The following is a 23,291-nucleotide window of genomic DNA, read 5'->3' on the forward strand; positions in this document are numbered from 1 at the left end:
ACCACCTTAGCAGGGAAGGGGAGGGCCTGCCTCATTAACATCAGGTGGTGATGGATATTCATGTTCCCTATATGGTCTCCACTAATATCTTGAGGGCCAGGGCTCATTACCACCTGGCAGAGATGAAAGTCCCACCTTCTTTAACACTACCTTGGTGGGATGGGGAGTGTTAGAATGCCTTATTTCAGCCGAGCCAGAGGGGAAGTGTAGGCTCTCCCCTCAGGCTTTGCTTGTGTGGGTGGGGTTATGGCCTCAGTTTTGTCTGTGGTGTTTGGCTATAGTAGAGTGGCTGTTGTATAAAAGTTTTGTGTCTTGCTAGGCCGCCCCTTTCCTGGTGTTTTGGCTAGAGAGAGCAGGCTTTTCTTGGGTCTTTGTCTTCACTGGTTGCCATTTCTGTGTTGCTAGCTTCTCCAGCACCCAGTCTAAGACATATGAGGCAAAAAGAAAATCCAGGGACCTCACTGCCATGTCATTCCTCAGGTCCTGTCGTCAATAACTGGTCTGCCGTCTTCTCTGCACCATCCAGAGTCTTCCTGTACTTATTTTCTATATAATATCCAGGGTTTTGAACTGTACTCAGTGGACGGAATTGGAAAAAGTATATCTACTTCATCTTTCCATAAGTGGAAGTCCTCCATCATATACTTTTATCATCCTTTACTGGTGATATATTTGTCTGACTCCCACACTAGAGATTATACAATACTTGAGGACAAGAACAATGTCTTTGCATATTTATACCCCTCATGGCCTAAGAGGGCACCTGCCTGGAGCATAGTGTTTCTTCAGGAAGATTTGTTGACTGAGTTAAAACTTTAAATAACTTTTAGACTTCTTGCCCTTAAGAACAAAGTATCCTGGTTGGAGAAATATTAATTAAGTAATAGTTCATAATAGTACATGGTTAAATCCTAAATTATCCCAGGCCTTCATAGACTGGGCAGTTTATGTCCTTTGTAGGTAAAATTTTCCATCTCTTTGAAATACTTGAAAATGAGGATATGTTCCTTATCTCTGGCCCCTAAATAGAATAGATCAACTCCTTCTCTGTGTCCCCACTGTACACACTTCTGTTATACTGCTTAAAACCATGTATTGCATTTATTTTTGTGTTTTTCTCCCACGTTAAGCTGAGAGTTTCCTTAAAAACAGGGACCATGTCTTATTCATATTTGTATCTCAAGTCTCTCAGGCTCTTGAGATATAGTATACGGTAGACACTTGAATGGTTGTTGAATGAATGAATGAGTGTATTCTGTGACACCCATATAAGCAAATATAAGATTAAAATTTTTATGTTTAGGTATTTATATTTAAATATATTTAGAGGGAAATTTATCATAACTATAGATTTTAAAATAATTGATTAAAAGGGTAATGTTAACATGAGCTATACTTACGCATTTTTTTCAAAACTTCATTTGAAAAAAATTTCTTTAAAAAATGACTCTTCTAGTGATTTGAAGTTTTAACCTTTATTGATATTTTTGATAATATTTCTGCAGTCCAGAAGAAATATTTGAAGAAATAATGACAGAATTTTCCAAAAATAATGACATACATCAAATCACAGATCTAAGAATCAGAAAAAACCTCATGTAAAATAAATAGAACACATACACACACACACACACACACATCCCACTCCCCGGTACACATCACTTCCATACTTCTGAAAAAAAGAGAAAATCTAGTCAGAGAAGAAAGACCGCATTACATAAAGAGTAAAAGAGATGAGAATTACAGTATATTTCTCAGAAAGTACATAAACTAAATAATATTTCTTAAGGAGAGTATTCTTTGTGATTGTGCCTGTGACTCAGAGTTGTTAAATTATACTTCTTACTTGCTTTTCTTTTGAACAATTGAGACTTCTCATCTTTAAAAGCAAAAATAACCCCCAACTCCAAAATCTGCACCTTATACTGGTAAAGGAAATATTTAATTGTGCCCTATACCAGATTTTATATCATGGTAATCACACTTCAGCTTCCTTATCAAATAGAGGTATGTAGTTACTTTTTTTAGGACTGTATCTTTAACATCATTCCATGGTGGGGTGTTTGATTTGTCCTGAACCTCTGTTATGAACTTGTATTTAGGAATTTCTTATTGCGTTAAAGCCTGAATTATCTGAAGATTCTAGCTCTACAAAATGCTTCAAGTTCTATTCGACTGCTGAAATAGTATTGATTACACACCAAGTACAGTACAGATGTGCACAAATTCTATGACGTCATTTCTGCTCTAAAGGAGCTTACTGTTTTGTTGACGGAAGACATATCCACATGCAATGGATAATATAAGAGAGCATATATTTAAATAGTAAAACATATAATATATATAAAAATACTTAGCAATTCAAGAAGTAACCAACATATATTATGATAGTTTAAGGCCTCTCAGACCTTGAATGATAGCATTTAGTTTACTAAGAATGAAGCAGTTAGCTTGTCAGCAATGGCTTTGGGTTAACATTGTTATATGTTCTAGGAACTTAAGGCAGTTAGGCTGACTAAGTCAGAAAGGTTAATTTGGGTTTACTTATAGAAGATACAATTGGATTAGAAATAGGAAAATGGTGAAGTGTTTGAATGCTAGGATAAGTTGGAATTTTGTTTTGAAGTCAGCAAAAGCCATTGAAACAGATCCAAAATACTTTATGATTTTTTAAATTTAATGTAAAATATTACAGATGTACAAAGACGTATTAGTGAACACTGCAAATGCAGTTGAAGCCTCCTGTGTATCCTTCCAACTCTGATTGCATTCCCCTTGCTCCCTGAACTCCCCATAGCCACTCTCCTCACTTTTGTATTTAACATTGCTATGCCTGTTTTTAAGCGTTATATGAATTTTATTTTTGCTGCTTATGTTCTCCTGCATCTTGTTTTTATCAAAGCATTGTTTGTGATATTTACTCATGTTTGTATGTGTAGCTGTAGTTCATTCCTTTCCATTGTGCGTAGTATTCTGCTCTAAGAATATAACACATTTACTTCTCTATTAATGGATGTTGTGATGACTTCCCCCACACCTTTTTCTGTTACAGATAAGACCGTTATGAACAATCATATGCAAGTCTCCTTGGGCTCGTGTGAGAGTTTCCCTGCTCTACCTGCTGTATGACTTTGGTCAAATCACTTAACCTGTCTAAACCTTATTCTGTAGCATTTTATACTAGGAAATATTAAAAGATAATATATGCTGTGCACAATGCTATGCCCGGGCTATAGCAAATGCCCAGTAATTTCTAGCTGCTGTTTTTATCAGTATTTAAAAGAATCTTTATATTCCCAGCACCTAGTATAATGCTACATTTCTTTTGACCTTCAGATCCCAATTTAAGTCACACCTCCTTCATGCCAGTGGGCTGATAACCTGTTTTTCATGACAGTGAACATCAGTAGTCTCAAGCAAGTAGAATAGGAATTTGTTGTGTTATATTATCAATTTTTATTAAAATGAGTATATATTTATAGCCTTGTTTCTTCTTAGACTTATTTTGATTTCTTTCAGACCCTTGATGGTTATTCATGATGTTTTTAATAACAGAAATCATCTTTAAAAGTATAAAATATAATCTGTTTATTTGGTTACCATACCATTTATATGTAATTTGAATGCAGAGATTGTTGCAGAGATTGTTTACTAAAAAACTATCCTGTGAAACATGACTTAAGTTTCTTTTAAGAATAACCCAGGGCTTCCCTGGTGGCTCAGTGGTTGAGAATCTGCCTGCCAACGCAGGGGACACGAGTTCGAGCCTTGGTCTGGGAGGATCCCACATGCCGCGGAGCAACTAAGCCCGTGAGCCACAAGTACTGAGCCTGCGCGTCTGGAGCCTGTGCTCCGCAACAAGAGAGGCCGCAACAGTGAGAGGCCCGCGCACCGCGATGAAGAGTGGCCCCCGCTCGCCGCAACTAGAGAAAGCCCTAGCACAGAGACGAAGACCCAACACAGCCAAAAATAAATAAATAAATACATTAATTAATTAATTAATTAAAAAAAAAAAAGAATAACCCAGATTTAAGGATTCCATTGGTAAAATTCTAGTAGAGTGGGAATGAGATTACCATTTTCATTGATCATCTATAAAAGCCTAACTGATAAGAGTGTAAATTAAGGCATACTAGAGTCTTGAACCTTCAAGGATTGAGATGCTAAAGGCTTTATAGTTTGTGGCTGTTTTACCCCTATAGCTTTTTCACAGGTTCTTTATTTTTGATCTCAGTATTTCAGTCCTTTGAAATAGACTGTTTGAAATGCTGACATGGAAGGCCCAAATTGTACAGATACATTTTCATAGTTTGATTATTTGTTCTTCAGTACCACTATCTTTTTCAAGAGTTTTATGAAAAAATACAGGCAAAGTTTTAAAATTCCCTATTTCAGCAAAGTATCTGCTTTTCATGTACCAGTATAATAAATAATGCTGTAGCTGATAGACTCTGTTCTCAGTAGATTTAATGATAGTTTATTCTCTTAAAGATGATTCACCCACTCATTTTCTGAAGAAAATAAGCACCATGATATATACAGACTTGTTAGTGACTCACTGGTGATTACTTTAAAACAAGGCATCCTTGTGTAAGAGTTTTATGTTGCTGTCGAGAAATATTAGCTGTTACGCGATAGCTACAAAATGAAGCATTAGCACCTTTTCTTGTTGCAGTTTTACTCAGAAAAAAAGATATGGTAATATCTCTGTTAAAGCAGAAGATGAGTTCAGTAGCACTTGCCATTGTCAGAAATTTATTACCCTTGGAAGTAGTACAAGGAGACACAGGAGTGCCTTCCAGAAGTTAATAATGGGGAATTAAAATATGCTTTCATTGGCAGGAGTGGCTGGACCTGTGCTGCGTGACCCAAAGGAGTGGAACTAGGAGCCGTGAAAATTATATGGATATGTGTTTCAGTTCAGTCTACAGAGGAACTTGCTTAAAGAGCTGTAAAAAGATGGCATGATCTATTAGCGGAGTTTCCCATTACTAAAGGGGGTCATACATAAACTTGAGGGTCACTTGATAGTGTGTTACAGAAGGGATTCTATCATCAGAGGAATGGTTGGACCAGAAGACCTTTAAGGTCCCTTTGCATTCTGAGACTAAAACTCTAGTACAAAGAAGGTAGTATGCCTGAAACGCAGCACTATATTTTGAAACCAATCTCTCTTTTACCATTTTATGTTGGTTTCAATAATCATTAGTTTACTCAGGAGCAGTACTTGATCTTCCAGGCCAATTTCTGTTCTTCCCATCTTCTACCTAATATTTCAGAAGAGGCTAAACTTTATTAGTTGTATAGTTATGCCCCTGTGTTTGGTTTCCTCTGGAGTATTTGTAGTTTAGCTCGGTGGACAAAGGAAATCACCCAGAAATCACCCAGTAAGTCACAGTCTTCTCTCCCCTGCTGATAAGGCACGCTATTAGCCCTTCAGATCTACCAAGCAAAGGAAAGGGAGAAAGAAGGAAAAGTAGGAAATGGAGGTAAAATAAGTATTGAAAAATAATTGGAACAAATAGTCACTGAAAAAAATAAAAGGGTGGGGGAAAGAGGTGAGGACAAGAAAGAGCAAAAAGTGGGAGCGATTGGAGATGGGTAAGCTACTTTTTCTTCTACCAGGGATGGAAGACTGTAACTTTCCTCTCTTCCCTACCCAAGTCTAGTGGTCTCAAATCAGAAACAGCCCTGTGGTGATGAGATTTTCCTTGTGAACAGCTCCTCAGGCACCAGCCCCACACTGAAAAGAATACTTCTTTTCATGCCTTTCCAACTCCCCCCATTTCTGAATCTTTTGACCTCCAAAAAATGAAGCCTTTTTAAAACTATATTTAAGCAATTATAGTATAAAGGAATATTTTTTCCTAAGGGATTCCTTAAGCAAGGTATTATTGACCATTCTAGCTAAAAATGTATCAATTTAGTTAGAAAGTATTATATTTTAAGGTATTTATTTGATTTAGTATAATAATCACCACATTAATTTGACCAAAAAGTTTTGTCATGGCACATTGAAAGTAGAATGTTGTTTCTAGTAAGAAATAATCACGCTTGCTCTGTTGTCCACTTAGATATAGTCTTCAGAAGTTTGAAATTTAGTCAAGAAATGTGTTATAAGAATACTATATTCCATTTATCTAGCACTAAACAGTTTATAAAATTTTCATGTATTATAGTGTTTGATTCTTGGAACATTCTTGTGAGAATTTTTAGTAAGAAGAGAAATATTCTCTATTGCATTTATACTTGTATCAGGATAGGATGCATTTGTGATAAATTTTAGTTGTGGTGGGCCTGGATTTAATTGGGTCCCCAAATGCTTCAGAGAGTGTGGTGGAGCCTGCAAGCATATGCAAAATTTTGAGAATAACTACATTTTGGGGGACCATAATGCATAATTTTCATTGGATTCTCAAAAAATTAAGATCATTAAATCAGTCTTACAATTTCAGATCAGCTTTAGGACTTTTAGTTATCATTTGCCTTCACAAATACTTGGCACATAGGTAGTCAGTAAATGTTACATAGAAGAACTTGCTAGATTACCTATGTATACTGCCTTATTTAAACCTGTGAATGATTTTATTACTTTTTTTGAGATCCTTAGTCCTGCAAAGCCCTTTGAATACAAAGAGGCATAAGACTACTCACAAGGAACCTGCATTTTAGTAGAAAAATAGGCTATATATATTTCATTGGGTAAATAATAATATAACATTATGTTTGTTTAATTCCAGGTTAGTGTTTCATACAAATAACTTTATGAACTCAGAGAGATGACTATGAGTGATCTAGTAGGACTTGAGCTAAACCTTCAAGGAAGGACAGAGTTTAGGCAGTGTATTCATTCAACAAATAGTTTTTGAGTACCTGCTACGTGCCAGGCACTGTTAGGTGCAGGAGAGGTGAAGACATTCTAGCAGGGAAAATGAAATGAGTGAAGGCACTGAGGAAGGAATGTACTTGACATGTTTCGGCCTAGGAAGATTAATTTGGCTAGAGCCAGAGAGCCTAACAGGACATTGGTCCATAAGACATTTGGTTTATAAGACATTTGGACAACACCAAAAGGTCCTTGAAATTTGGTCCTATCTAAAACGTCCATGAGCATATTTGGTCTGTGCCAAGTGGTTTTGGACAGGACCAAATATCAAGGACCTTTTGGCATGTCTTTTGGACATTTTGCACAACACCAAATATCTGCTAACCCCAGAGGGTATATAGAGAAGGATAAACTAAGATGGTTTATTTGTTTGTTGAACCAGGAGAATAAAGCAGTATTTTAGAAAGATTCATTTCATTTCCTGTATAGTTTACTTAATCCTATTTTGAAATTTAGCAGCAACTGAATTCTAAATGGACAACATCTTGAAAATCAACTCTTACTGGAGTATTACTGTCTTCTCAAGTAAATAGAATGCTGTCAATATTCCTTTCCCACATCACTACAAGGTAGATATAGCCTAATTTCTTTGCTATAGATAGCACACATGTTTGTAAATATGTATCGTGAAAGGGAGCTGTTAGGTGTTTTTTAAAATTTAGTTACTGATTTTGACAATAAGTTAGTATTTGTCTGACCCTGATTACCATAAACTGACTAAAATTGAATTATGCCAATCTGTGTTACTGTTTCTGGAGGATTTTTTAAAAATGTTTACGTAACTGCTACATTCCCTGTTTTTATTTTTAATTTTCTACTTAAATTTTTACTTATCTAAGGTAAACTTTTGACACTTTCAAGTGTACTCAGTAACAATTACATCACAATTATTGAGTGTTCATAAATTCCAAAATAATTTTGTTCTTTCATACATCATAATTAAAGCACTAGGTGCTTGAAATGCTTTAACATTAATTAATGTTCTATAATTTAATAATACAGTAAAAACCATACCTATCCAAGCCACACTGAGGCGGGCAGTTATTTATTTTGTCGAATTTAAGACTGGCCTTTTAAGTGCTGGAACTTTAATTTTGATGAAGATCAGAGCTCAAGTGTACCATGTACTTCCCATCCATCTTAAACCTATTCATCATCATTCGGTATGTTTGTTGTTTAACTTTGCCAATTTTAATATGCTATAGCTGTTATTCTTAATGAAGATACTATATAGATAGTGAATGGTATTGAATGCGGAAATAGCCTTAGGATATGCTATCTTGAAAACATTTCTGGTGTCATTTTCTTTTTTTGAAATAAAATATATGCAACTTCTTAGCTTTGTGGGCAGTGTCACATGCTCAATAAACTGAAGGCAGCCTTTTTCCAAGTGTTTTTCTGCCCTCCAAAGGTCACTGGTGATACTTGTGTCCTTTTCCTTGTCTGCCCCATTGAAAATATTCTGTATGTTTCCTGCACCATTAACATAAGATACTTTCTGATGCATAGTAGTAGGCATTCAAAAAACATTATTTATCCCTTTCCTGTTACTAATGTATTAGAGTAGAAGTATTATTTTGTCAGCACATTCATCTTCAGATTATTCCACTTTTACAGATGCGCTATAGGTCACTACTTCCTCTTAGTATTCCTTGATATTTAATTTCCAAGAAAAGACCAGATCCTATGTACCATTTAAAATGGCATTTTAAATATAAGCAACAGAACAGAGAGGTGGAAGAACCTGGGTTTTTGATAAGTCACCAAATCAATCCTAAAGTTCTGTCTACTTCCAGACTTCCTATTACATGAGAGAATAATGTTTGTCATTGTTGAAGCCTGTTTAAGTTGGGGATTCCAAAACTTTAGCCAAAACCATCCTAAATCCCCAATATTGAATTTTTGTAAAGATTATAAAACTCAATGGATGCAAAGCACCTGGCACATAGTAAGTGCTCCTTAAACACAGAACACCCTGTCTTCAGGGATCGCTTATATTTTCAGGGACATTATATTAAGGCATAGAACAGGTACCACTACCAGGTTGTAGAGCTGTTGCATTTTTAACTTCATTGCTGATTCTCTTTCTTTCCCAACCATGGTGTGTGCCTCTGCTACTATCTTTTATTCTGCTTTTATTCTTTCTTATCTCTTACATTTCTTGTTACTTCTTCCACTTTTTGGCTTTTGTATAATAAATCTAGCCTTTTGTAAACACAACTAGCCAATTGGAATACCCTTGCCTATAATACTCAGCTCTTTGGTTCTTTTCCCTTTTGTCGGTTACTGGATGTTCAGGGACAGCTTTTTGGCCACAAGAGTTTCTACAACATGAGGTCTTGTTTCTTTTCCCCCTACCCACGTTTTAGAACTCCTCTAGGTACCTAAAAGTTTTAGGTAGCAAAGGTCATACTGTACCTAATAATAAGCATGGTTTATGAAAGAGACAGATTTCTAAAAGCCGCAGGAAAATTAATCTTACTTTGGAGTCACACCATTTTTCTTAGTCAGCTCCAGCTGCTATAACAAAATACCCCAGACTGGCTGGTTTAAACAACAGGTATTTATTTCTCACAGTTCTGGAGGCTGGGAAGTCCAAGATCATGGTGCCAGCAGATTTGGTTGTTGATGAGGGCTCTCTTCCTGGGTTGCATACTGCCACCATCAAGCTGTGTGCTCTCATGACATCTTTGTGCATGCTGCAGGGGAGGTGGGGAGAGTTCTCATGTCTCTTCCTTTTCGTATAAAGACACTAATCTCATTATGGGGGGGGGCTCCACCCTTGTGACTTCTTCTGAACTTAATCACTTCCCAAAAGCCCCACCTCCTAATACCACCACATTAGGGGTTAGTACATCAACATAGGAAACTGGTGGGATACTACAAACATTCAATCCATAGTACCATGTATATTTTTACATCTTAACATTAGGTAAGTTTGATGTCATCGGGAAAAAAATATCTTTTCTTGCAGAATGTCTCCCCAGCACCCCGTTATTTCAGTTTGGGATTGCATTTGATCATCATGTGTCCACATAGTGTTGTTAGACTAGAAGTAATAAAACTGCTATTCAAATATTTTATAAATATTATTTTAGAAAAACACTGGGTGATAGTGGACAACTATCATAGAAAGCAGCCTTGTGTTTATAGTACAAGTAACAGGTTTCATAATTTTTCCCAGGTGGTACTTTTTTGGTTTTGTTTTTAGCAAAAATATCAGTTCAGGGCTAAGGGGAAAATAAGCAATTTCATGATTTGACAGTTTTCATGTCAAATAAGCCAACAAATGTTTCTCTAATTTTGGGTTTATTTGTAGACTTTTGATGACCATTAATAAATTAAACCATGTTTGTATTTCATAAGCCTTGTGTTTCATACCATAACAAATTTCAGGTGAGAGACCTGTTTAAGGCATAAATCTGGCTTATTCCAAGAGTAAACCTATGGAATAATATATAATAATGTATAAACAGAGAGGTTATCCTCTTTTATTTTTTATTGAAGTATAGTTGATGTATAATATTATATAAATTACAGGTGAACAGTATAGTGATTCACAACTTTTAAAGGTCATGTCCCATTTATAGTTATAAAATGCTATATTCCCTGTGTTGTACAATATATCTTTGTAGCTTATTTTATGCCTACTAGTTTGTACCTCTTAATCCCCTACCCCTGTATAGCCACTTCCCCTCCCTCTCCCCACTGGTAACCACTGGTTTGTTCTCTATATCCGTGAGTCTGCTTCTTTTTTGTTATATTCACTAGTTTGTTATATTTTTTAGATTCCACATGTAAGTGATATTTGTCTTTCTCTCTCTGACTTATTTCACTTAGCATAATGTCCTCCAAGTCTATCTATGTTGCTGCAAATGGCAAATTTTCATTCTTTTTTATGGCTGAGTAATATTCCATTGTGTGTGTGTGTGTGTGTGTGTGTGTGTGTGTGTGTGTGTGTGTATACATACCACATCTTCTTTATCCATCTATCTGTTGATGGACACTTAGGTTGCTCCCATATCTTGGCAATTGTAAATAATGATGCTGTATGAACATTGGGTGCATGTATATTTTCAAATTAGTGTTTTTATTTTTTTCAGGTATATACCCAGGAGTGGAATTGTTGGGTCATATGGTAATTCTATTTTTAGTTTTTTTGAGAAGGCTCTGTACTGATTTCCACAGTGGCTGCACCACTTTACATTTCCACCAACAGTGTACAAGGGTTCCCTTTCAGAGAGGTTATCTTGGATATACTAATTATTATCCCCAGCTCTAAGTTTTAACACTTCAGGAAAGTGGTAATGATCTGTAGGCCAAATGAAAATCTAAAGAATGGATAAAGATGATATGATTACTTCATATTTTAAACCTTACATCTTACATTTGTCCAAGGATAGGTTACTTTGACCTGATGATTTGCTATCATTAATTTATACTAAAACATGTACTTGATACAAGGCTGGAGTAAAGTAGCTACAACACTGCTAAGATTTAGTCCTTGTCTTTAAGTAAAATGCCCTTGGAAGTAGTACAGGAGACACAGTATTATAGGTTTGTTTTCATGATTTTATGAGACTGTTTTCTGATTTATACATTTAGACCATCTTTTAGAACCATTCCTATAAAAGGATAAAATTTCTCATTTTCCTATTTTCCTTTTACTTTCTTGAAAATGTAATGCCATTATATTCTTCTACAGTGGTATAAACAGTGTCCAGTTCTTTCTTCTGCTGTTTTCAGGTTAGCATATATGCCCTTAATGGATGGATATAGAGTTAAAACTGGTATGTTTGAAAGCAAAAATCATATAAATCATTTTCTTTTCTTATTGAATAAATTTGACATGTAATGTTGTGTAAGTTTAAGGTGTACAGTGTGTTACTTTTATACATTTATATGTTATAATATGACTGCTATTATAATAATATTTATCAAATTACATAATTACAGTACAATATTGTCTATATTGTGCATTAGATCTCTGTGGCTTATTTACTACTTATAAGTTTGTACCCTTAAACCCCATCAATCTTATTCCCCTCCCCCACTTCCCTTAGTAACCATCATTTTACTCTCTGGTTTTTACAGGTTTGACTTTTTTAGATTTCATATATAAGTGACATCATCCTGTACTTTTGCTTCTCTGACTTATCTGGCTTAGTAGAATGTGCTCAAAGTCCATCCATGTTGTTGCAAATGGTATGATATCCTCCTTTCTCATGGATGAATAATATTCCATTTTGTACATGTACCACGTCTTTTTTATCCATTCATCCATTGGTGGGTTTTTGGATTGTTTCCATATCTTGGCTGTTGTGAATAATGCTGTGATAAACATAAGAGTGTATATATCTCATCAAAATCTTTTTTTTATTAATTAATTAATTTTTTTTAATTTTTGGCTGCATTGGGTCTTCGTTGTGGCATGCAGGATCTTCTTTGAGGCATGGGAGATCTTTGTTGTGGCGTTTGGGCTTCTCTCTAGTTGTGGCGTGTGGGTTTTCTCTCTCTAGTTGTGGAGCGTGGGCTCTGTAGTTTGCGGCACGTGGGCTGTCTAGTTGATGTCCGCGAGTTCAGTAGTTGTGGCGTGCGGGCTTAGTTGCCCTGTGGCATGTGAGATCTTAGTTCCCCGACCAGGGATCAAACCCGCGTCCCCTGCATTGGAGGGCAGATTCTTTACTACTGGACCACCAGGGAAGTCCCCTCATCAAAATCTTAATCTCTTCTTTTTGATAGAATCATAAGAAAATCCTAAAGGTTGGAGCTCTAAGGCAGTGCTGTCCAGTAAAACTTTCTTCAATGGTGAAAATGTTCTATTTCTATGCCGTCCAGTATGGTACCCACTGGAGTCACATGTATCTACTGAGGCCTTGAAATGTGGCCAAGGGAATGAAGTGGCCTTATTTTTCCAGCTCTCATACTGTGAACAAGTGTCCCTTTTGTGGTAAATAGTGCTAAGTGTTTTCACTTTTTTTTTTTGGAAAAACTGAATTTTTAATTTTTAAATTTTCATTAATTGAAACATAAATTTAAATAACACATGTAGATATCGTCTACCTTATTGGATAGTGCAATTCTAAGGCCCTAAGAGATTATCTGCTCAAGGTCTTTCATTTTACAAATAAAGACGCTTTGGCCCAGAGAGATGACATGACTAACTAGAGATTACATAGTTGTTCAAGAACAGAGCTGGGACTAAATACAGGTGTCTTGATGGCCAAGTCAGTGGTATTACTAAATCACTTTGAAATTTTAAGTTGCTAATCAAATTGGAATTATTACTTTTATTCCATTTATTGTGTTTAGTAATAATTACCCATTTTTCCTATCCTTTCTACTGCTTCCTCTCCTTCACACACACTTACATTATCTCCATTAAAAAAATGGTGTCTTTTTCAGCTCGGTGCTTTGTGACCACCTAGAGGGGTGGGATAGGAAGGGTGGGAGGGAGGGAGATGCAAGAGGGAAGAGATTTGGGGACATATGTATATGTATAACTGATTCACTTTGTTATAAAGCAGAAACTAACACACCATTGTAAAGCAATTATACTCCAATAAAGATGTTAAGAAAAAAAATGGTGTCTTTAGGAAGAAGTTTTTGTTTTTTATTTTTTTTAGGAAGAAGTTTTAAAATTCATTTATTTAATTAAGTAGGAGGTAATTTTTAGTTGTGTATGTTTTTAAATGACTTTTAAATTCTTGAAATTCCCTCTGTGGTCTTCACATTTAAGATGTTCGATGTGAGTAGAAGTGTGATTCTGATTATATAATCTAGAGTATTATTTTAATAAAAGGTAATTATTTGTTGGTGACTTTCCTTCTGGTTTTTAGAGAAACAAAATGGCAATATCTTATCTGTAGTAAATTATATACTTGGAAATTATCACTGAACTTTAGAATCATGCATTGTCAAAATTAGAAGGAAGTGTAGACATTTTGTAGTGCAGCTTCCTTTCACAAATGGGCAATCTGACACACAGTGAGGGGGAATTAACTTGTAAAAGGTGACATAGTGAATTATTAGCAGAGCGCAGACTAGAACACAGCTTTTCCAATTCACAGCCTGGTGTTCTTTCCACTGTATCACTACTTCCTCTCAGATCTTCACACGTAAACAACTCAAAAGGCACTACAGCATACAAAGTTCTGTTAAGCTGCTGATGGCTGTACTGAACTTTGATGACTAATCTCAACTTGTCACAACTCATTGGGTGCTGGAAATAGACTCACCAAGTTCTTGAGCCAAATATTTTAAAGCAGTTTACACTTGCAATATTGCAAGCACAATTGAATTTTCTTACAAATCTCAAATTGAAGGTCTATCTGGCTGTTTGTGTGGGGTACTTTGTTGCATAGCTATATTCCAATACACCATGGTGTCTTTTAATGTATTTCTCCATCTTCTATATTTCCTGTATCATGATAATATAAGATAATCAACTGATAAATCTTATTCTAATTCAGAACTACAGCATCTTGCTTTAACTTCATTAATCTTACATCTTTCTCCCACACTGAAAATCCCAATCTTTAAAATGCCAGCATATTTAAATGTCTCCTTGTATAACATACACAGAGCAGGTTCATAATAAAATACCAAAACTGCCACTAACAATATGATTATTAAGTTTTAAGGTTTGTTTCTTTGTTGATGTTCTCTTTGTCCTTTGGGTGTAGCCCAATTACTGGTTGTAAGTTCATTTTGAATTGTTCCTGTCTGTGTGATCATTGCCTCAACATTGTTTATTTCATTTTCCTCTTAGTTTTTAGGGCTTACCTTTCTAAATTTCAGTTTTGTTTTATACTTATCACAGGACTCTTGATTTAATAAAATAGCATTTACTACATGATAATATATCTCTAAAGCAGAATTAATGATTAGGACTGATTTTAGATTAGCCTATAATAATTATATGCTCCTTCTTACAAAACAAGTAACAAAAATTCTTATAGAAGAGAACTTTAAATTTCAATTCTGTTAGTAAAGAAGAGAAAACAGATATGTTTATACTCCCAAGTAAAGTTGGACCAGTTAATTCTCTGCCTTAATTTTCCAGCTCTCATACTGTGAACAAGTGTCCCTTTTGTGGTAAATAGTGCTAAGTGTTTTCACTTTTTTTTTTTTTTTTTGGAAATGCTGCTATTTGAAATGGCTCCATGCATAGTACAGAAGTGCTATCTAGTGTTCTTAAGTGCAAGAAAGCTGTGATACGCCTTAGGGAGAAAATATGTATGTTGGATAAACTTCATCGTGGCATGAGTTATAGTGCTGTTGGCTGTGAGTTCAATGTTACTGAATCAACAATATATAGTAAACAAGGTGTCTTTAAACAGAAACACATATAAAACAAGGTTATGTATTGATCAGTTGATGAAAATGTAACCAGAGGTTCACAAGAAATTAACCCTGTGTTTTCCCTAGGAGTAGTGTTCATTATTCCCTAAATCAGTGTTCATGGCTACTTTATGGAATATAACTACTGCAAATAATGCGAATCAACTATATTTTGATTACAGAAGTACTTGGAAGGGTTGAGTCTCATGGGGGAGTTAACTGATGCTCATCTTCAGTCTTGCTATTTGTAAATCTCTATATGATAGAATTCTGTTCTAGGGCCTGTTTATTATCTTTAATAGGAAGGTAATTGATTTTAAACAAGGCACATAATTTTGAATTGACAAGTCATTATTTTGAAGTTACAAATAATTTTAACTCAAGGTCTTACCTTGTTAAAACTAGGATTGCCTCTGCCCAATTTTAATACTATTTAACTAACAGCCTATGAGCCTGTAAATTTTATAATACCCCCAAGCTCTGATGTTCTTTAAATACCTTATTTTATTTTCTAAATTAGGTATTAGCAACTGTTTTTTCTATAAAGGGGCAGATAGTAAATATGTTAGACTTGTAGGACACAAAAGGTCACATATTCTTCTTTGTTTTCTGTTTGTTTATTTTGTTTTTATAAATTTTTAAATATGTTAAAAAAAAACATTTTTAGCTCAGAGTCCAGACCAGATTTATCCCAGATCTGTAGTTTACCAATCCATATTCTAATTTTTTCAGTGTGGTATATAATCAGCTGTCTCTCTGGGTAGTGATGCCTTTTTCATCAGTATAACCTGTGTTTTGAAAAGACCTGAGTGTGCCAATCTGCCTCTTTTCTTTTGATCAAAGTCTTGGCCTTTTTTGTTTAGAGGCAATAAGTATGCTATGTTTTTTATTGTTATTATGGCCCTCACTAGAGCCTGATTAACATCAAATACATGTGAGAAGAAAAATGGGGAGTAAGCACCACCACTTAACATCTTTATTCAGCAATCAGAAAGAATGGGGAGCTAGAATTAATTGCCCATTTACCAAGTGCAAGCCATTTTTATGTAATTCTTTAATCCTCAAGATAATCATAAAAAGGAAGGCATTCCCATTTCTTTTCAGATATATAACCTGAGACTCTTAAGATAGCGCTGTCCAGTAGAAATTTCTTCAGTGATGGAAATATTGTATATCTGTGCCCTACATTATGGCTGTTGAGCACTTGAAATGGGGCTAATGTGACTAAGGAACTACATTTTAAATTTTATTTATTTTTAATAAATTTAAATTTAAATAACCATATGCATCTAGTAATTACCATATTGGGCAGCATAATTCTTAAGAGCTTAGGTAACTTGCCCAAATTTAGATAGTAAGTTCCACAACTTGAGTTCAAAACCAGGTCTGTGCAACTCCTAAGCTTATGTTTTTACCATTATGCCACACTGCCTTATTAATAAAAGTCAAGGTGGATGGACCCTGCCCTACAGAGTAGAAAATGTAGCAAAGATACTTAAGCATTTTTCAAGGTATGCTGTATTAACTTTTTAGGCCACTAGTTCAATTAGTCAGTCCACACTCTGGAGCAATCGATCATAATTATTAAATAATACCTATGAATTTATTTTATAGTCTACATACTATTATTTTTCCATTATGTGAAATAAAATGACTATACTAAGAACATAGGGTATTGAAATTTTTTCAGATATTAGCATACTTCAAAAGTTCTATCTAGGGAGTAAGGTCTACTCTGGTATTTTTAAAATAGGTTTTAAATATTGTAAGAATTGACATGCTTCAAATAATCACTTCAGAGCTTTATTGAAAATTATTTTCAGGTACACGGGAGAACATCCGTTGCTGGCATCCATTTTAATATGTTTTTTATTGATACCCGACATTAGATACTGAGTGGAAATCTTATTTCATTAGTGAATACCAACTGTGTGTAAGAAATCAGAAGTGATGCCTTTTGGAAGGCAGGCCTAGATAAATTGTTCTGTGATGCTGACATATGTACTAGAGGGAGGCTTGAAGGGGGAAAAACAGTGAACACAATTTCTTTTATTAGTGTTGAGTCTTCATTTTACCCTATATTTCTGGAGTCTCAATCTAAATCAGAATCATACCTAGTTTAAACAGGAAATTGCTTAACTAGTGCCTGTAGCTTCCCGTATTCTGCCCAGAAAATATTGAAAAATATGTCAGAAATGAAGTGCAGACCCTATCACTGTTATCCGATAACATTTGGAATCCTTTGGCCAGTGTTTCTTCCAGTTCTTGAACAATTCCACTTATGTGTAAGCCAGAGAGACCTCTTCCCTCTGGATGTCTTTGGTCAATTTCAGCAGACCTCCTTCTGAGTCTAAAGAATCAAGCTCTTAAAATAGTCATTCCCTGGAAAGCTTTTCATTTGGCCTTGTTGAATGAATAATCTTTAGGAATTATTCTGGTACCTGGATAAACACTGGAACGCCTTGTTCTTAGAGCCAGTAATTTTCCTGCATTCTTAATTCAAATCAAGTTATATCTAAAACTAAGGTCACTTTTGGCTTTAGATCAAGCATGAAATAAGTAAAAAGGAATATGTTAGTTAGGGGCATAAGATTTGTAATGGTAGGAAGTTATTTTTATAAATAATGTAATTATAAAATTTATTTCAAGATACAACCTGAATCACCCAGTACTCCAGATCACCCTTATCCTTTACTTTCTCTATAGCATTTATCGATTGTAATATACCGTATAATATATGTATTGTGCTTATCTCCTGCCTCTTCTCCACTAGAATGTCAGCTCCATGAGAGCAAGGATCTTTGTTTTGTTCCCTGATGGGTCTGGCATATAGTAATTGCTCAATAAATATTTGTGGACTGAGTGAATATCATAATCTATATCTCACTTCATCCCTCAAAATTTATATTCACTTCTAACTGGTAATTATCATATTGCTATATTACATATGAAGTAGATAGTTAACAAATTGGTAAAAATAAGACTCTACCATCTACCATGGGAAAAGAATTTTATGAATTATATCCTAAAAATGTATGAATAATTTGGAGTGCCTGAGTTTTTAATAAATTTAAATGAAACCAATAGTGTTCCTCAGATGCCCCCCAAAATTTATCAGGAAATAGAGGGTGGGAAGCTCTCAATTAAAAATACCTTTTTGTTATATCTTTCTCAGATGGGAAAGCTGACAACCATGCCAGCAGCTCTAATATGTGCATCTATAAGTGTGCATGCGGCCAAAGAAGAGGAGTCCAGAAAGCGTCTAGTGAAACCAGAGCAGGTAACTTGCCTACAAAAGTTTGAATTTTGTATAACAGAAATATGATGTAAAAGCTGTGAGGTTGGTTTGATTGTTAGCTCTATTCATCAAAAACGTCTTTGAAGTATTTGTTAGGCACGTTTTTTAAGTTGTGAGAAATAGTTACAAGGTGTCTCAAAGTAAACACTATTATATTTAACCCAAACATCTAAAATCCTAACTCCAATGAAAAACAATTGGTGATTTTTCTTAACAAATAATCGATGAGTAGTACAGGGTTTTAGTTCTTCTAAGCAGTCTGACTTCTCTTTCTTAAAAAGTTTATACAGGTACACCTGATATTTGGAAGCCTTAGTTTAAGAAATTCATTAAGATCTCAGTTTTGAAAGTAATCTTAGATGTTTTCTAGTTCAGTCTTCACTGTGGTACTGTAGTCCCCTCTACAGTAGGTAGGCTAACTGACTGTTTTCTTCTACATGAATAAAACTCTGGATAAAGGAACCTAAGGCAGTCCATTCCATATTCTGGCAGCTCTCATTCAACTTAAGGTCCTTTCTTATGTCAAACACAAACCTGTCTCATAATTATAAGTTCTACCCATTGGCCCTGTATCTCTTGCATTGGTGCCATACAGAACAATTCTCATCTCTCTTCCACAAAACAACTCTTCAGATGTCAGTTACACTTTAAGTAATTTTGCTTCCTGGATAAGTGTATTAGTAGTTTAACCATTCCTCATATGTCATAGCTTTGAGTTCCTTCATTTTCATGATCATTCTCTGCCAAACATGTTCAGGATGGTTAGTGTTTTCTTCGGGTGTAAGTATTTTGACTACTGCAGGATAGAGTCAGACTCTGACTTCTCTTGTTCTAGATAATATATTTCTGTTAAAGCTGCCAAAGATCACATTTGTTTTTATATTTATTTTTGTTTTGAGTCATCACAATCAACCTTGCTTATAATCAGCCTTTGACCATGATATAGTGATTGTGCAGTTCTCTAAAATTCATTAAACTTTTTTACATGGGCCACTGGTAAGCTATGTCTTTTCTCAGTCTGTACTTAGGCATATAGACTTTTTGGACTTAGTTACAGGTACATTTATGTCTTTTTAACTTTTATCTTGTTGATCTAATCTATCATGCCAGCCTATTGGTATCTCATTGTAGTAACTGATTCTACTCACCGTTGTACTTTTCATCTTTTCTAGCCTCAAGTTATTCTTGAATTTACCTACATGCTTAGAAATATATACTCGAGTCAAACAGGCCTGAAACTGAATCCTGACCCCACCACTGACTAGTTGGATGGCATTGGACAGAATTCTTAACAGTGGCATAAATATTCTGTGTATGAATATACCATTTTCAAATGTACAATTTTCATAAATTTTTGGAAATTTAACATATTTCCAGTTATTTTGCTAATGTAATCAATGCTTTGTCGAAACACCTTGTACATAAATCTTTATGTACATCTATAACTGTTTCCTTAGAATAAATTTCTAGAAATGGAATTGTAAGTCAGAAGGCATGAAAAATATCAATGTATTGCCAAACTGACATACATAAAGGTGGTATTTATTCATTTATTAAACAAAAAAATATTTCCTGAACTTTTCTTATATATGTTTGAGGCATATACGAAGCACTGGGTAAAGTTTTATTAATTTTCATTAGCAGTCTAGAATAGCTTCACTCTCTTATATACTTGCTGACTCTCAGTATTTTTTCTCCTTTTTATTAGTCTTAGAGAGATGATGTTTTTAAGCCTACCTTGACACTCCTATCTTTGGAAAGCTCAAAATCTAGATTGGATAATAAGTAACTAGCATTTGTCCCTAATAGCTGAATTTACATATTTCTGAATTTTAAAATAAATGTTTGCTCTTTACTATATTATGGAATAAACAGGATTTCTTGGTATTTATTGTATTCCCCAGTACATTTTAAATAGAATTCAATTGAATTACTTATTAAATAAACTTGCCAGCTGAGTGCTAGGGACTATTCACATAATCAGGATTCAGTCCTTGAGAAACTTAGAACTGCTGAAGGAATGAAAATGTGATTTGCATGAACTATTCCCAGGTACTTTTATTGTGTAAAGTGAGTTATGCCTTTGTTTAAATCTATTTACAATAAGTCTGTACTAAGCCAAAATGCTTTATGAATGAGGTGTTCTGGTTAATTGACTCTTCTGGTAAACTTGTGGCTAATGAGAAGATCCTTTTTCAGTTTAACTGTCTTGTTAAACATCTTTTTCAACTGTACCAATATACTCCTGCCTTATTAATTATGATGTCGTGAATGTAATTAAATCTCTCTTTATTTGAAAACTCTGCAGAGCTGTGGGGTTACCCTTTTCTTAAACCATAAAATTCGCAGTATTCAGACTAAAATGACTGGAGGTTGGGCTGTGTGTATACAGTCAGCCATAGACATTACCGGATGTTTCTTTTTAAAGTATTTCTATAATGTGAGTTTGACTTATTTTCTTGTCATTTGCTTGTTTTCGGCAAAAAATAACAGAGCAGAAATATTGATTTGAGAGTTCTAGTTACTTTCGTTCAATTTAATTTAAATGTTGCTTTATAGTTTACTAAATCTAATCTTAATTTCTAATTGAATACAAACAAGTTGTATTTATACAATACAATAAATGGCATTTAAGCCCAGGGCCTCCAATCCAGGATGAGAATATTCATTTAAAGTGTACAGCTTGATGTTTTGACATACGTATACATTGTGAAATGATCACCACAATCAAGCTAATTAACATATCTGTCACCTCACATAGTTACCATTTTTTTGTGTATGTGTGTGTATGTGGTGAGAACACTTAAGATCCACCCTCTTAGCAAATTTTAAGTATACAATACAACATTATTAACCATAGTCACCATGATATACATTAGATCTCTGGAACTTACTCTTCTTGCATAACTGAAACTTTGTAGTCTTTGGCAAACACCTCCCCATTTTCCCCTCTACCTTACCCCACACCGGTAACCAGTATTCTTCTCTCTGCTTTTGAGTCTATTTTAGATTATACATATAAGTGAGATCATACAGTATTTCTCTTCTGAGTCTGCCTTATTTCACTTAGTATAATGTCCTCCAGGTTCAGCCATGTTGTCAAAAATGGGAGGATATCCTTTTTATTCCATTGTATGTATGTGTATGCATGTGTGTGTATACACACACATGCACACATATATGTATATACATTTTTAAACCATGAAATTTGCAGTATTCAGTATTAACACGCACACACACCTATACACACATACATACACACACCATATTTTCTTTATCCATTCATCTGTTGATGGACATTTAGGTTGTTTCCATATCTTGGCTATTTGAATAATGCTGCAATGAACATGGGAGGTGCAAGTATCTCTTCAAGATCCAGATTTCATTTTCTTTGGATATATTCCCAGAAGTGGGATTACTGGATCATATGGTAGTTCTCTTTTTGAGTTTTTGAGGAACCTCCATACTGTTTTCCATAATAGCTATACCAATTTACATTCCTACCAACAGTGTTTAAGGGTTCTCTTTTCTCCACATCCTTGCCAACACTAATCTCTTGACTTTTTGCCATCCAACAGTTGTGAGGTGATATATCATTGTGGTTTTGATTTGCACTTCCCTGATGATTAGTGATGCTGAGCACCTTTTCATATACCTGTTGGCCATTTTTATGTCTTCTTTTGAGAAATGTCTATTACTGTTCTTTGCCCATTTTTTAGTCAGTTATTTTTTTGCTGTTGAGTTGTATGAGTTCCTTATATGTTTTGGATGTTAACCCTTATCAGATAAATGGTTTGCAAATATTTTCTACCATTCTATAGGTTGCCTCTGTTAATTGTTTCCTTTGCTGTACAGAAGCTTTTTATGATGTTGTCCCCCTTGTTTATTTTTGCTTTTGTTGTCTGTGCTTTTGGGGTCATTGCTAAGACCAATGTCAAGAAGTTTTTACACTGTGCTTTCTTTTAGTAGTTTTACATTTCAGTTTTTACATTTAAGTCTTTAATCTATATTGAGTTGATATTTTGTATGGTGTGAGATGCAAAATTAAGATCCAATTTCATTCTTCTGCATCTAGATACCCAGTTCTCCCAGCACCATTTATTGAAATGACTATCCTTTCCCTACTGTGTTCTTGGCACCCTTGTCAAAGATCAGTTGGCCATAAATGCATGGGTTTATTTCTCTGTAATCTGTTCTGTTACATTGGTCTATGTGTGTTTTTATGCCAATACAATACTGTTTGGATTACTGTAACTTTGTAATATATTTTGAAATCAGGATGTGTGATACCTCCAGCTTTGTTCTTGCTCAAGACTTGCTTTGGCTATTCAGGGTCTTTTTTGTTTCCATATAAAATTTAGGATTTTTCTTCTGTTTCTGTAAAGAATGCTATTGGGATTTTAATAGGAATTACATTTAATGTGTAGATCACTTTGGGTAGAATGGACATTTTAACAATATTAATTCTTCCAATCCATGAACATAGGTGTCTTTACATTTTTGTGTCTTTAATTTCCTTCATTAGTTTTTTATAATTTTCAGTGCACAAGTCTTTCACCTCTGGTTGAGTTTATTCTCAACTGTTTCATTCTTTTTATTGCTATTGGAAATGGAATTGTTTTCTTAATTTTTTTCGGATAGTTCATTGTTAGTGTATAGAAACACAACTGATTTTTTGTATGTTGATTTTATATCCTGCAGCTTTACTGAATTTGTTTATTAATTCTAATAGTTTGTGGTTGTTGTTAGAGTTTTCTACATATA

At 34.6% G+C, this 23,291-nt stretch overlaps 1 protein-coding gene across 1 annotated transcript in view; it reads left to right on the plus strand.

The window, feature by feature from the left end:
• Positions 1–23,291, plus strand: part of APOOL (apolipoprotein O like) — a 99,675-nt gene that overhangs the window by 16,984 nt on the left and 59,400 nt on the right. Inside the window, exon 2 of the mRNA XM_059910322.1 lies at positions 18,405–18,509. Within this exon, the coding sequence (XP_059766305.1) occupies positions 18,405–18,509 (105 nt within the window). The remainder of the gene's footprint in view (positions 1–18,404; positions 18,510–23,291) is intronic.

Source organism: Balaenoptera ricei, chromosome X (genome assembly GCF_028023285.1).
Source record: "Balaenoptera ricei isolate mBalRic1 chromosome X, mBalRic1.hap2, whole genome shotgun sequence".
Lineage (NCBI taxonomy): Eukaryota > Metazoa > Chordata > Mammalia > Artiodactyla > Balaenopteridae > Balaenoptera > Balaenoptera ricei.